Source organism: Drosophila suzukii, chromosome 3, assembly GCF_043229965.1.
Source record: "Drosophila suzukii chromosome 3, CBGP_Dsuzu_IsoJpt1.0, whole genome shotgun sequence".
Classification (NCBI taxonomy): Eukaryota; Metazoa; Arthropoda; class Insecta; order Diptera; family Drosophilidae; genus Drosophila; species Drosophila suzukii.
In genome coordinates, this window is record NC_092082.1 from 34491149 (window position 1) to 34503773 (window position 12625).

Genomic DNA, 12625 nt, shown 5'->3' on the forward strand with positions numbered 1-12625 from the left:
AATACTGTTAAGTTGTTCAACACTGCTAACCAGTGTCATCTCTTATTGTTAGAATTGGAAAACTTAGGAATGTAAGATGATGAAGAAAATGATGCTATGAGAAGTTAAAGAGCGGCAAACCACAAGTGTAACGAAAAATGTTTATAATTTGATTAATTGTGAACTCATTTGAATTTGAATAAAGATTTCAGCTATCTGTATGCTGTGAACCAGAGCTCGAAATAAGTGGAAACCCTCTGGGACCGTGGGTGTCCCAACATTCTGAAATACTTTGCCATCTGGAAAACTCGGTGCCAAGGGTGCACGTGCTTTCGGGAAAGCATTCTTTTACCAAGGGTGTAAACGAGTAAGGACGGAGTATACACGATAGTGGTCATAGAGTGCCAAATTCGCAAGTTTCGACGACTTTGGCTGGTGAATCGCACATGAGTTGTGTAGTAGTACTTGTACAAGGAGTGACGTCACAAGTGCGAAATGGATGATGCAACAGGACGAGGATCTGGTGATCAGTATTCACACACGGGATTGGGAGCAGGTTCAGTTGGAAGCGTAGGATGCAGCTTCACTGGGCCGTTCAGAGGTTTTGAGGACGAAAATTTATCTAGACAAACTGTGATTCACTCAAACCAGTTTGTGTCGCTTGAGAATGCGAGCACACCGATTATGTCTAACCACGCAAGCTACGACGCTTCGCAGAATTGGTCAGGGCAGCAGTTCACACAACAAGTGAACACGGGCAACATGAACGCGCAGAGGGCCACACCTCCTTATACGGAAAGGAGGGCGGCGCCTGAATTTATACCGAACGCATTTTCGTATGCGAATCTTCAAGAAAACAATGCAGGTCAGTTTATGCCGACATATACCGCAGCGCAATGCGCACCGCCATGTAACTCTGTCGGATTCATGCCACCAAACAATGCACCAATAAATGTGCATCAAAACGTGGCCGCAGGGTTCTTTCCGCCAGCCAATGGGCTGGGTTCTGTACCACAGCCTAACGTCGTTTATAATGCTGGTCCTAATGCTGGTAACGTTGGAGCAGGAAGACATATGCCACTGTTTGCCGGCACACAGCTCCCACACGTAGTATCATCGGGACCCACATTGACGCCAGCTCAAGTTGCATCGCGCCAGGTCATATCACGAGACTTGCCAATTTTCACCGGAAAGCCCGAAGAGTGGCTTTTATTTATAAGTAATATTTATAAGTAATCAACCGAGAGATGTGGATTTACCAACGAAGAAATTCTGATCAGACTCCAGAAGTGTCTGAAAGGATCCGCGCTAGAAGCTGTCCGGGGAAAGCTCATGATCCCAGCTATGGTACCTTATGCTATTGGAACGCTAAGGATGTTGTATGGGCGTTCAGAAATAGTGCACGCTAGCTTGCAACGGAAGCTTAAAGAAGAGCCGCCCATCAAACCCAACAATTTGGAATCCGTGATTCGACTGGCACTGGCAGTCCAGAATTATTGTGCCACGATTATGTCAGTAGGACTACAGAAATACCTTAATGATTTTTCTCTGCTTAACGATTTGGTTGCCAAATTGCCAAGTGATCTTAAGCTGGATTGGGGTAGACATCGCTTGGCAGCTGGTGCCGCCAATTTGACCACCTTTGACAAGTGGCTCTTTGGAATAGCGATGTGCGCAACGATGGTTCCACCCTATGAATGTCAGTCAACAGAGAAAGATATAGGTGGAAGGTATTCAAAGGAGCGCCTGCTAGTGCACGACATGCTAGGAAGCAATGACGACGGCAAGTCGAAGGCACACGTCACAGAAGATCAACCTTGTCCAGAATGTGGCTGCGACCATGGTCTGGCAAATTGCAAAGGATTCTTATCTATGTCCATCAAGTCGAGAGTGGAATTTATTAAATCCAAACGACTTTGCTTTTGTTGTTTTGGAAAGCATATTGTGCGTAACTGCAGAGTGAAGAAACTTTGCAACCTCGATGGATGTAAGTTACCGCACAACGTGCTATTGCATTATCCGAATACTGAGATTAACAGCGAGATTCGTAATGACAAGGAGGACATTCCTAGAAAATCCGACGAGTCAGAGACCAGCGAGTCAACGGTTTTCTTTCATGAGAAATCAACAACAAAGGCTCTTTTCCGTTATATACCAGTAACATTGCATAATAATTCCCGTAGCATAGACGTTTATGCTCTAATCGACGAAGGTGCGTCCTGCACGCTTATGGAACGATCATTAGCCGATGAGCTAGGGCTTGACGGTCCTGAAGAGCAGCTTTGTCTTAAGTGGACTAGCGACGTGACCCAGAGCGAGTCAAAATCGAGAGTCGTTAGTGTTTCCGCTGAGGGTCGTCCGGGCGTAAAATACAGACTTAAAGGAGTGCGTACTGTAAGCAACGTGGATCTTCCATTGCAAATCATCGACGATCAGACACTTAAAGAACGTCAGCACTTGAGAACGGTTCCGATATCAACATACAAAGATGTGAGGGCTCAAATTATCATCGGACTAGACAACATTAAGATCAGTGTGCCGCTGGAGGTACGTCAAGCTGAGGATGACGATCTTATTGCCGCTCGATGTAAATTAGGATGGGCTGTGTACGGCCGCCAAGGACCGGAAAATGACACGCCACCTCGTGTATTCCATATCTGCCACTGCGCAACAGCTTGCGGTACGCGGAAACTTGACGAAGCTATGAAGGCATTCTTCTCGCTGGAGTCATTCGGCGTGAGTGTTCCTATAAAACCGTTGCGATCTAAGGAGGACGAGCAGGCGTTAAAGATAATGGAGGCAACTACAAAGTACATTTCCAAAGTCGCTGGGAGACTGGGTTGTTGTGGAAGTACGACAAAATCAATATGCCCGATTCGTACTCCATGGCTCTAAAAAGGCTCAAGTGCCTTGAGGCGAAAATGTTAAAAGATCCGAAGCTGAAAACGTTTTTGAGTAATACCATGCAGCACTACAAGGAAAAGAGATATATTCGCAAACTGGAAAAATGGGAGTTGTCAAACAGTCCACGCTCTTGGTATCTTCCGATATTCACGGTAACAAACCCTAACAAAAAGAAGACAGGTCTGGTCTGGGACGCGGCAGCGCAAGTTGACGGCATATCACTAAACGACACTATTTTAAAAGGACCAGCCATGTTGGTGTCCTTGATGGGAGTGCTGTTGCGCTTCAGAGAACGACCTATAGCGGTATCAGGCGATATACGGGAAATGTTTCATCAGATTAAGGTTTGCGCCCAAGACCAATATTCCCAGAAGTTCTAATGGCGAAATGGAGAAATTAATCGCCCACCGGATACATTCGTAATGCAGGTAATGACGTTCGGCGCTGCATGCTCGCCGTCACTCGCCAACTTTATATTGAGACGCAATTTTTTTTTTTTTTTTTTTTTTTTTTTGATTTGATTTTATATATTTACGTCTGCCCTAGTTGGCAATAAATTAAATTTTGTGGCAATAAATTCAGTGTTAGTTTACATAAAGCTTATGTAGTGAGGAGTATTAGTGGAAATATGGGGGTGTATGTATGTATGTGTTTGCGTGTATGTAATTGCATCATTTAGGGGACCCTGAACGGCAGGTCCGTGGGGTGTCGTCTTTTTAATCGCCGAGGTTCAACGTCGAGCACTCTGGAAGCGAGTGGGTTTGGGTGGTCTTCTATTTTGTCTAGGTGCCGTCTGCTGCGTTTAGCCGCCTCTTCTACCACTGTGGGGAGCTTAAGATCCCTCCTAATCGTGGTGTTTCTCACGTAAAAAGGGGCATTTAAAATTTGGCGTAGTATTCTGTTTTCGACTCTTTCTAATTTCTTAAGGTTTGAGATAGCTGCAGTGCCCCAAAGCTCTATGCCATATGTCCATGTTGGTTTTAAGATGCTGTTATATAGCAGTAATTTGTTTTTAGTTGATAATTTACTCCTTCTTTGCAGTAGCCACCACATTTGTCTGTTTTTTAGCATCAAGAGTTTTGCTTTGCCCACGATATGTTCCTTCCATGTTAGTTTGGAATCCAGGGTCAGACCCAGATATTTTGCAGTGAGCTGTTGCGGGATGGCTGCTCCGTTCAGCATAACCGGTGCGGATATACCTGGTCGTAAGGAGAAAGATATATTCGTTGACTTCTCTGCATTTATGATGATGTTCCATCTTTTAAGCCACGGTTCTATGTTTAACAGAGCTTGCTGCAGGCCTTGCACAGCCAGTGGCAGGGAGTCTGCGGAGACTAAAAACGCCGTGTCGTCCGCATATGTACAGGTCATGTTGAGACTACCCGTGGGAATGGGCATATCCGCGGTGTATATTGAGTACAATATTGGGCTGAGTACACTGCCTTGGGGGACTCCGGCGGCCACTTCGTGGATGGGCGACTCCTGGTGGTTACATCTTACATAAAACCTTCTGTTTTCAAGATAGTCCTTCAAAAGTAGGTAATAAGGAGTAGGCAGGGTGTGCTTTAATTTATACAATAGGCCCTGGTGCCAGACTCTGTCGAACGCTTGCCTGACGTCTAGGAATGCTGCAGAGCAGAACCTTTTAGTCTCGAAGGAGTCTAAAATGCAGCTGACTACCCTGTGGCACTGTTGAATGGTCCCGTGAGCTCGCCTGAAGCCAAATTGGTGATCTGGGATGATATGTTTTTCCTCTAGCACAGGCATCAATCTCCTCAGGAATAATTTTTCCAAGATTTTGGAGAGGATTGACAGCAGACTGATGGGCCTGTAAGATCCCAGTTCGGCCTCAGGCTTACCTGGTTTGGCGATGACAATGATCTCTGCACATTTCCATTGTGTTGGGAAATGGCCGAGTCTTAGACTTTGGTTTATGATGAACTTCAAGTTTTCAATGCAGTTCGGCGGCATAGGCTTCAGAGCAGTGGCGTCTAGACGATCATATCCAGGAGACTTTGTTTGGTGAAAGTCATCCAGAAGCCGTAAAAGCAATTTGCCGAAACACTTTTGTTGACGATTGGTTGGAGTCAGTTGATACAGAGGAGCAAATGGTTCAACTCGCGAATTATATTAAGAATATTCACGCGAAGGGTGGATTCGAGATGAGAAACTGGCTGTCAAACTCCAAGCGCGTCGTATGCTCTCTGAATGACGTTTATGAAGCACCGCCTAAGTACCTTGGCACACACGATGAACTGCAGGAGAAAGTGTTAGGAATGTGGTGGCTGCCCGAATCGGATATGCTAACGTTTGTCATCAAGCTTGAATTGCTGCAGAGGTCGTCAGCTGGTTCTCATACGAAGCGACGAGTGTTGAGTATCGTTATGTCCATTTTCGATCCACTCGGGCTTCTTGGATTTTTTAACGTGCGTGCCAAAATTATTCTACCAAATATTTAGAGGTCTAGTGTAAGCTGGGACGACGCAATCAAGGAACCGGATGAGATTGACTGGATGAAATGGCAAGCCTTACTGCCAAAACTGAGCGATCTGCGTATCCCTCGCTACATGTCATGCTCGAGTAATGTTAAGAGCCTGCAACTACACATGTTCGTTGATGCTAGTTTGGATGCCTACGCTGCGGTAGCATATTTGCAAATTGATCTTGGAGACGAAATCCGATGCTCCTTGCTAGCATCGAAAACCAGAGTAGCACCTTTGAAACCTATATCGGTACCACGAATGGAATTAATGGCAGCGGTTTTGGGATTGCGCCTGGCCAAGTGTTTGGTGTCTGAGCTATCAAAAGAAATTGAAAAACGTGTGTTCTGGACCGATGCTCAAGATGTTCTGTTCTGGATAAGATCCGACGCTCGTAAGTACCCGCAATTTGTAGCTTTACGAGTTGAAGAAATTCTGGAAGGCTCCGAAGTTGGTGAATGGCGCTGGGTATCCTCGCAACTAAATGTAGCGGACGATGGGACTAAATGGACAAAAGGTGTTGAGGTAAATAGTTCAATACGATGGTTCTCCGGACCGAATTATCTTTTGCAGGATGAGTCGAAGTGGCCACTCGGAAATGAAATGTCTAAAACCAGAGAATCTCAAGTGTTGCACCACAAGGAGGAAATTAAGAAACCAATCTCGCCTTTAGCATGTGTTATGCCGGATCCACTACGTTTCAGCAAACTGGAGCGTCTGCGCGCTGCGCAAAAGAGAGTTTTAGACTTTCTACGCCTTCTTTCCGTGAAACCGCACGGACCTGAGCTGGAGAGAATGCTTTTGCTTAAGCGCGATGTTGAAATGGGCACAATTTTCATACGGACATGTCAAGAAGAAGAGTTTTTGATGAAATTCGATGCCTAAAGGAAAATCGTTGCCTGACAAACCGGAAAAGCACAATATATAAATGCTCGCCGTACTTGGACCCCGTCGGAGTGCTTCGCATGCACGGTCGAATCGATGCTATCGAAAATGTTGAAGTCAGCGTTAAGCGTCCTGTTATACTTTCGCGTCACCATAGGAAGGTGGAAGTACCACCATCTGCATGCAGAAATAGTTGTCAACGAAATACGACAAAAGTATTAAATACCGGGCCTGCGAGCCCTTGTAAAGGAAATCATCAATAACTGTCCAGTGTGCTGCATCAGGCGAGCGCAACCCATTCCACCGATGATGGGAACTTTACCAAAGGAACGTCTATCGCCACATACACTGCCATTTACGTTTACTGGAGTAGACTACTTTGGACCGATTGAAGTTGCTGTAGGAAGGCGTCGCGAGAAGAGATGGGGAGTTTTATTTACTTGTCTTACAGTTCGCGCTGTTCATTTAGAATTGGTGCCATCTCTTTCAACGGATTCATTTTTACTGGCTCTAAAACTATTTACTGCGCGCAGAGGTGTGCCTCTTAAGTTGCTATCCGATAACGGAACGAATTTTCGGGGAGCCAGCAGAGTACTCGCGCAAGAGATCGAACGTATATCAACGTCAGCAGTGGAAAACAAGTATCCGGAGATGTCGTTTACCTTTATTCCTCCGGGATCGCCTCATATGGGCGGCAGCTGGGAGCGTATGGTGCGTTCTACAAAGTCAATCCTGACGGAAATTCTGTCGAACGTCGGACTGCGCGAGGAAGTACTGCGCGCTGCGTTGGCCGATGTCGAATGCACTTTAAACTCAAGACCGTTGACCTATTTTCCGTTGGAATCGGAAAATTCGGAAGCCCTTACACCAAACCACTTCTTGGTTGGTAACTCCAGCGGTCTACGGGAACGCGGTGCTATGGAATCCAACGGATTAGGCTTGGCCAAACATTTCCGCATCGCTGGACAACTAGCAGACCGTTTCTGGAGAAGATGGATTCGAGAGTATCTACCCACCCTGACGAGGCGTACAAAATGGTTTCAGCCGAACCCAGCTCCAATTTCCGTGAATGACGTGGTTCTTATTGTTGATGAAACAAGTAAGCGAAACTCCTGGCCTAAAGGGATCGTCGTGGATGTTCATCTGGCGAAAGATGGACAAGTTCGTAGCGGTGTTGTGCGTACACCGGGAGGACTCGTTACTCGCCCGGCAGTTAAGCTGGCTAAATTGGACATCATAAGGATTGGTGATACTCGGCGTAGTAACGCAGAAGAATCACGAGGTGGGGAATGTTGCGAGGCTAATAAGAAGATTTAGCCGCACGCTAACTGTCCAATTTAAAAAGTCGATTTATTTGAAAGTCTGTTAGTTTAAAAATACTGTTAAGTTGTTCAACACTGCTAGCCAGTGTCATCTCTATATTGTTAGTATTGGAAAACTTAGGAATGTAAGATGAAGAAGAAAATGATGCTATGAGAAGTTAAAGAGCGGCAAACCACAAGTGTAAGGAAAAAGGTTAATAATTTGATTAATTGTGAACTCATTTGAATTTGAATAAAGATTTCAGCTATCTGTATGCTGTGAACCAGAGCTCGAAATAAGTGGAAACCCTCTGGGACCGTGGGTGTCCCAACAACCTTAGACAACTAGAGAAAGGGGGAGAATCCATTCGGGTTTCTTGCTGACGGAAGCCGGCTGCTCCGAGGAAAGACGAGTTTCCCAGGGGGTAGTCGTTCAGGGAGTCTTCTGCCACCAGGACCAGCCACCGAATTCAAAAGTGCTTGAGGAGAACACAAGACGCAGCTGGAAGGAATCTTATGTGTCGTACCAGCGCCGTCTTTGTCATCAAAGAACGTGGAGAGGATCAACAATAAGGACGACATCCGACATACTGTGATATTTGAGGCCGCAGTACCCGTGATCTCCATGCTCCTGAAAATTGTTCAGCTGTAGGAGTCATCCGTTCAGAGGCGTAGTGACCAATAGCATACTTCAAGCCAATCAAAGCTAAATTGAAATTATGCATAAAAATAACCTCAAGTAATACAATACAAGTGGAAATTAAAAAAAGCATTGAAAGCATTCAAAAATGCATTGCAAAACATTTAAACCAACTGAATCGATTGACAAAGTGCGAATCATGATGAACAATTAGAGGAAACGAGTCTCTCCACTATCCGTTTGTGTTTAAGTGAATTGGTACACTTAAGAACAGCCGTAATTTTGGTGCACGTATATTTATATATATATATCCAATATAATATTTTCCAAAGCTCAGGATCCGGAGCGTCGAGATCTCATCGCCCAGGATTTAAAGAGGGGGTAAGTTTGTCGGAACACGGTTCCTTTATTATAAACATACATATATAAATATTCGTTCAGTATCCTACAGTTTTATAGACTACTATAAACTTTTCAGCGGCGAGTATCAGCCTTGTAGTTGTATGTACAATTGCAAGAGCTCTCTGAGCGACGTTTGCAGCCGTGAATAGTCAGCGTTTTGCTGAAATGTGCACCTTAACAGGTGATAAATTCGATACTTTCCGCTAACAAACATAATTGTCAATTAATTAATTCCATATGCATTAGCCAATATTATGTTACTCCTCTACGGCACACGCCGAAATATATTACTGAATTAATTTATAATGTAAAAAAGAAATCAAAACCATGAAATGCTAGAACTTTAAAGGAGGAATAACAACAACAGCAATTAGATCAATACTATTGCACTCATCATGTACATCAGGGCTTGAAACACTAGTAGAGGTGTTTATTATGCCCACAGTCATTACAGACCAACCGTCAGTACCGATTGCAACCGTTCTTAACACTTCCGAGGGACTGCCGTTAGCAGATCCTGACTTTCGGCAACCTGGACTCATTGACCTAACCGTAAAGATTAATGTATATTCTCGTGTAATAACCGGTGAACATCTAGGACCTAATAAACCTTTGGCACAAGGCTCAAGGCTCATCTGATACGGAAATCAACCCTATTTTGATAGAAGACGCAGATCTTGTAGGACCGAACGCTGCTTATGAGCCAACAAAAGATATAAATCCAATGAATGATAATCAGTTTTATATAAAAGATAGCAAACGGCAGAATAAGATTTCACTCGATGAAGAAAGGATTCATTTAACCAACTTAGCATTAATGGATAACAAAATAAATGAGCCTGAAGATATATGTAGCCAATCAAGAACTAGAAACACTGACTCGTCCGATCGAGAATCAACCGCTATGCATAATAGTTCATTGCAGCTGATTGAACTTTATACTACAAGAGAAAAACCAATTAATACAGAACCGACTTCTCATCAACTTGAAACCTACAAGACGCCTGACTTTTGTTCAACATTTCTAAATTTAGCCAAGAAATATCTACGTTTTCTTGCAGAAAGTCCACATACCATAGACGTGCCAAATGATCAAATTCGACGAGGGCACAATTTCAGTCCCAGCATCAAGAAGGTATTAAGGACTTTAATCACAAACATGAACCTCCGCAGCTGAAAGAAGGATTCTCCACGGTCCGTGATTTTTTAGGTGCCGACCAACATCACAAATTAATTGAGTGTTCCCCTCAATTGGGGGGAGAATGTTCGTACCCAAGGGTGCTCAGCATGATCAGCACCCAACAAATCAAGAATGGCAAGGGTGCTCAACATGACCAGCACCCAACAAATCAAGAATGGCAAGGGTGCTTGTCATGTTGAGCACGCTTGGGTACGAAACAGTTGGAAACAGTACCAGGCGCTCAGTAGCACGCACTGCAAATGAGAAATGCTAATCAGCATATTATATGTCTCACTAACTCACCGTCTCATCGGTACTCTAACCCGCCAATGCAGTCAGCACATTTTGCAGTCTCAGTCGAGCCAATTACGCAAGCTGCTACCATAATCAAAACTCCCTGACCTACCTACCTACTTTAGAATGTAGCTTAGTTCACTAATCATTAGACTAAGCTTCCGTGTTCTAAGAAGTATATAAGCATGAATCAAATGAAAAATAAATCAGTTATCAACGTATTGGTGTCAACCATCTCGATGCCTGCGGTATCGGACTGGATGTACCTGAGTATGGCATAGCTTTAATCTTTATTTGCCAGGAGTAATTTGACTGTTTTACAGAGCATGGAAATTAAGTTTTTTTTAAATGTGCACGTGCTTGCTTTTTTGTTTTTATTCTCAAACTAATACCTTTAAAGTCCTGTCAGTGTTGAGTGGCCACTCAATTAGACTCGGTCGCAAAATAGAGGCCTGACTTTGAAATGTTTTTAACCGTTAAACTCTCTGTTTTCCTTAAACCAACCGAGAAATAGGAAACGGTTGTGGAGCTCCAGAATGATCGGTCAAACAACCTGGTTTCCGACTACTGGCGGAAGGGGGTCTTTGGACAGATTCCTTATCTAAACACAGCCAGTTTCCGTTTGGAACATTTGAGCTGACTAGAAAAGGGAAATTAAGGGCATGTAAGCTTAGCGGAAGCCAGTTGTGTAGGAGCGGCTAACACCCCTAGTTAGGGATATTTCTTTTGTTTTATTTTTGGGGCTTAAATATCGGATGGTTCTTGTCCGAAGAGAGACTTGGTGAGCAGAGAAAAGCAACCCCGAATATATAAACATTGATTGTCGACTTATTCAGCGTTTATGTCGCTGGCCCGGCGTTTATACTAAGCAAAAAAAAGGTGAAAAAATTGCGTGCCTGAATAAATCAGCACAAAGTGACAACTCTTAAAGAAAACGGAGGCCTACAAAGAGGGCCAAGCTAAGTAAATGAAGGGGACCAAGAAAAAGGTCTTATTCCAACCCAGCACCGGAAGGAGCCGCCGGTGGGAGAATCTACCCCTAGGACCGCCAAAAGGAAGATCAAGTATGCTTCCACAATACCAGAGGCACGAGGTGGACAAGGCTGGTGGAGGCTGCCGAGCAGCGGTGTGAGCAGCGGCGTGAGCAGCAGCTGAAGGAGCTCTTAAGGCAGAGCGAAGCTTGAGCGTCCGGATAGAAGCTCTGAAGGCGAAAGTGGCAGTGTTGCCGTCTCCATCATCTAGAAGGCCCGAACAGAAGGGACTGCCCCCATCGCCCTGATCAATTCCGAATCCCATCGACATTTTTTCGAGGTATCAAGAGACGCCACTCCTAGAGCCGGTAACACGAGGCTTGCTCAATAACCAGATGCGCCAGTTAAGAACACCCCGTCCCACAGACAGCGCCGAACCAACGAGACGGAGGCGAGCCACCAGCTTCACCCGAAGATAGATCGGAACCCATCGTTTCCCCCGACAGGAAGCAATACAACAATAGGGCAAGTCCGCAGAACAATTAAGGTGCTGGAGGAGATCCAGTACAGAACCAAAGTGGGACGGAACATGCCCAGTAAGACTTCGCTCCCCACATGGACAACCTGCCGGGCGTGTCCTCGCAAAGAAAGTGAGTTCTGGGACAAAAATACTAATAGAAGTAACTTTATTGATGGCGCGTGGAAGATGGCGAAGCATTCGTGCGACAAGAAGTAAGCTTTAAACTACTAATTTACATAAATGAAAACATTCCTTGAACATTCCATGCATATTTAATGTAATTTCTTTGTGCACCAGCACTCTTCTTTTTTAAATTTATCCAATTGGTTTGTTTTCCGTTCGTCCATAAACCCAGCTGCTTGACAGTAAGACCATGCTACATGCATTGCGGGTGACTTTGAAAACTTTGGTCCCACTAAAGGAATACGATTTTTCGACTAGTGAAACTCTTAGCCGATCTGAGTACTAGGCTTTAAGTAGAATATTTTGTATACTAAGCTTAAGCCCATTTTCCAGTACGCGGTATTTTTGTTATAATTCTGATTTTTCGATAGGCAACGGGTGGTGTTTCCAATGGTAAATGCGTTTACAAGAGCTGTTCTGTGGTCATTCGAGTTAAGCCTAGTACTCAGATCGGCTAAGAGTTTCACTAGTCGAAAAATCGTATTCTTTGTAGTGTGACCGAAGTTATCAAAGTTCACCCGCAATGCATGTAGCAATGCATGTAGCATGGTTTTACTGTCAAGCAGTTGGGTTTGAAATTTAGATTTAAAAAGGAGTCTGCTGGTGCACAAAGAAATTAAAATAAAAATATATGGAATGTTCAACGAATGTTTTTAATTATGTAAATTAGTAGTTTAAAGCTTCCTTTTCGTCCCACGGATGCTTCGCCATCTTTCCCGCTCCACCGCAGTCCAGCTCCGAGTCTCAATAGGCATATTGGACCTTGAGGAAGTGGGAGCCGGATTGGGAACGGGGTTGATCCGCTGATGCATCCTGGCAGTGGCTGGCTAGGGCTTCTCCAACTGTTCCTTAGCGGGCGCCCTATTTTTCTCCTCCCTATAGAAGC

General features: G+C 44.5%; 3 protein-coding genes across 4 annotated transcripts in view; all 3 read left to right on the forward strand.

Annotated features, from left to right (window-relative positions):
* Nucleotides 1-12625, forward strand: part of RpL15 (ribosomal protein L15) — a 330472-nt gene that overhangs the window by 106018 nt on the left and 211829 nt on the right. The gene's annotated exons all lie outside the window — the stretch shown is intronic.
* On the forward strand, nucleotides 475-3263 carry LOC139352752 (uncharacterized). Its single transcript, XM_070995382.1, has 3 exons — nucleotides 475-1181; nucleotides 1260-2789; nucleotides 2879-3263. The coding sequence occupies exons 1-3, from the start codon at nucleotides 475-477 to the stop codon at nucleotides 3261-3263; spliced, it is 2622 nt and encodes an 873-aa protein (XP_070851483.1).
* LOC139352753 (uncharacterized) lies at nucleotides 6558-7565 on the forward strand. Its single transcript, XM_070995383.1, has one exon. It carries the CDS (start codon nucleotides 6558-6560, stop codon nucleotides 7563-7565), a length of 1008 nt encoding a protein of 335 aa, XP_070851484.1.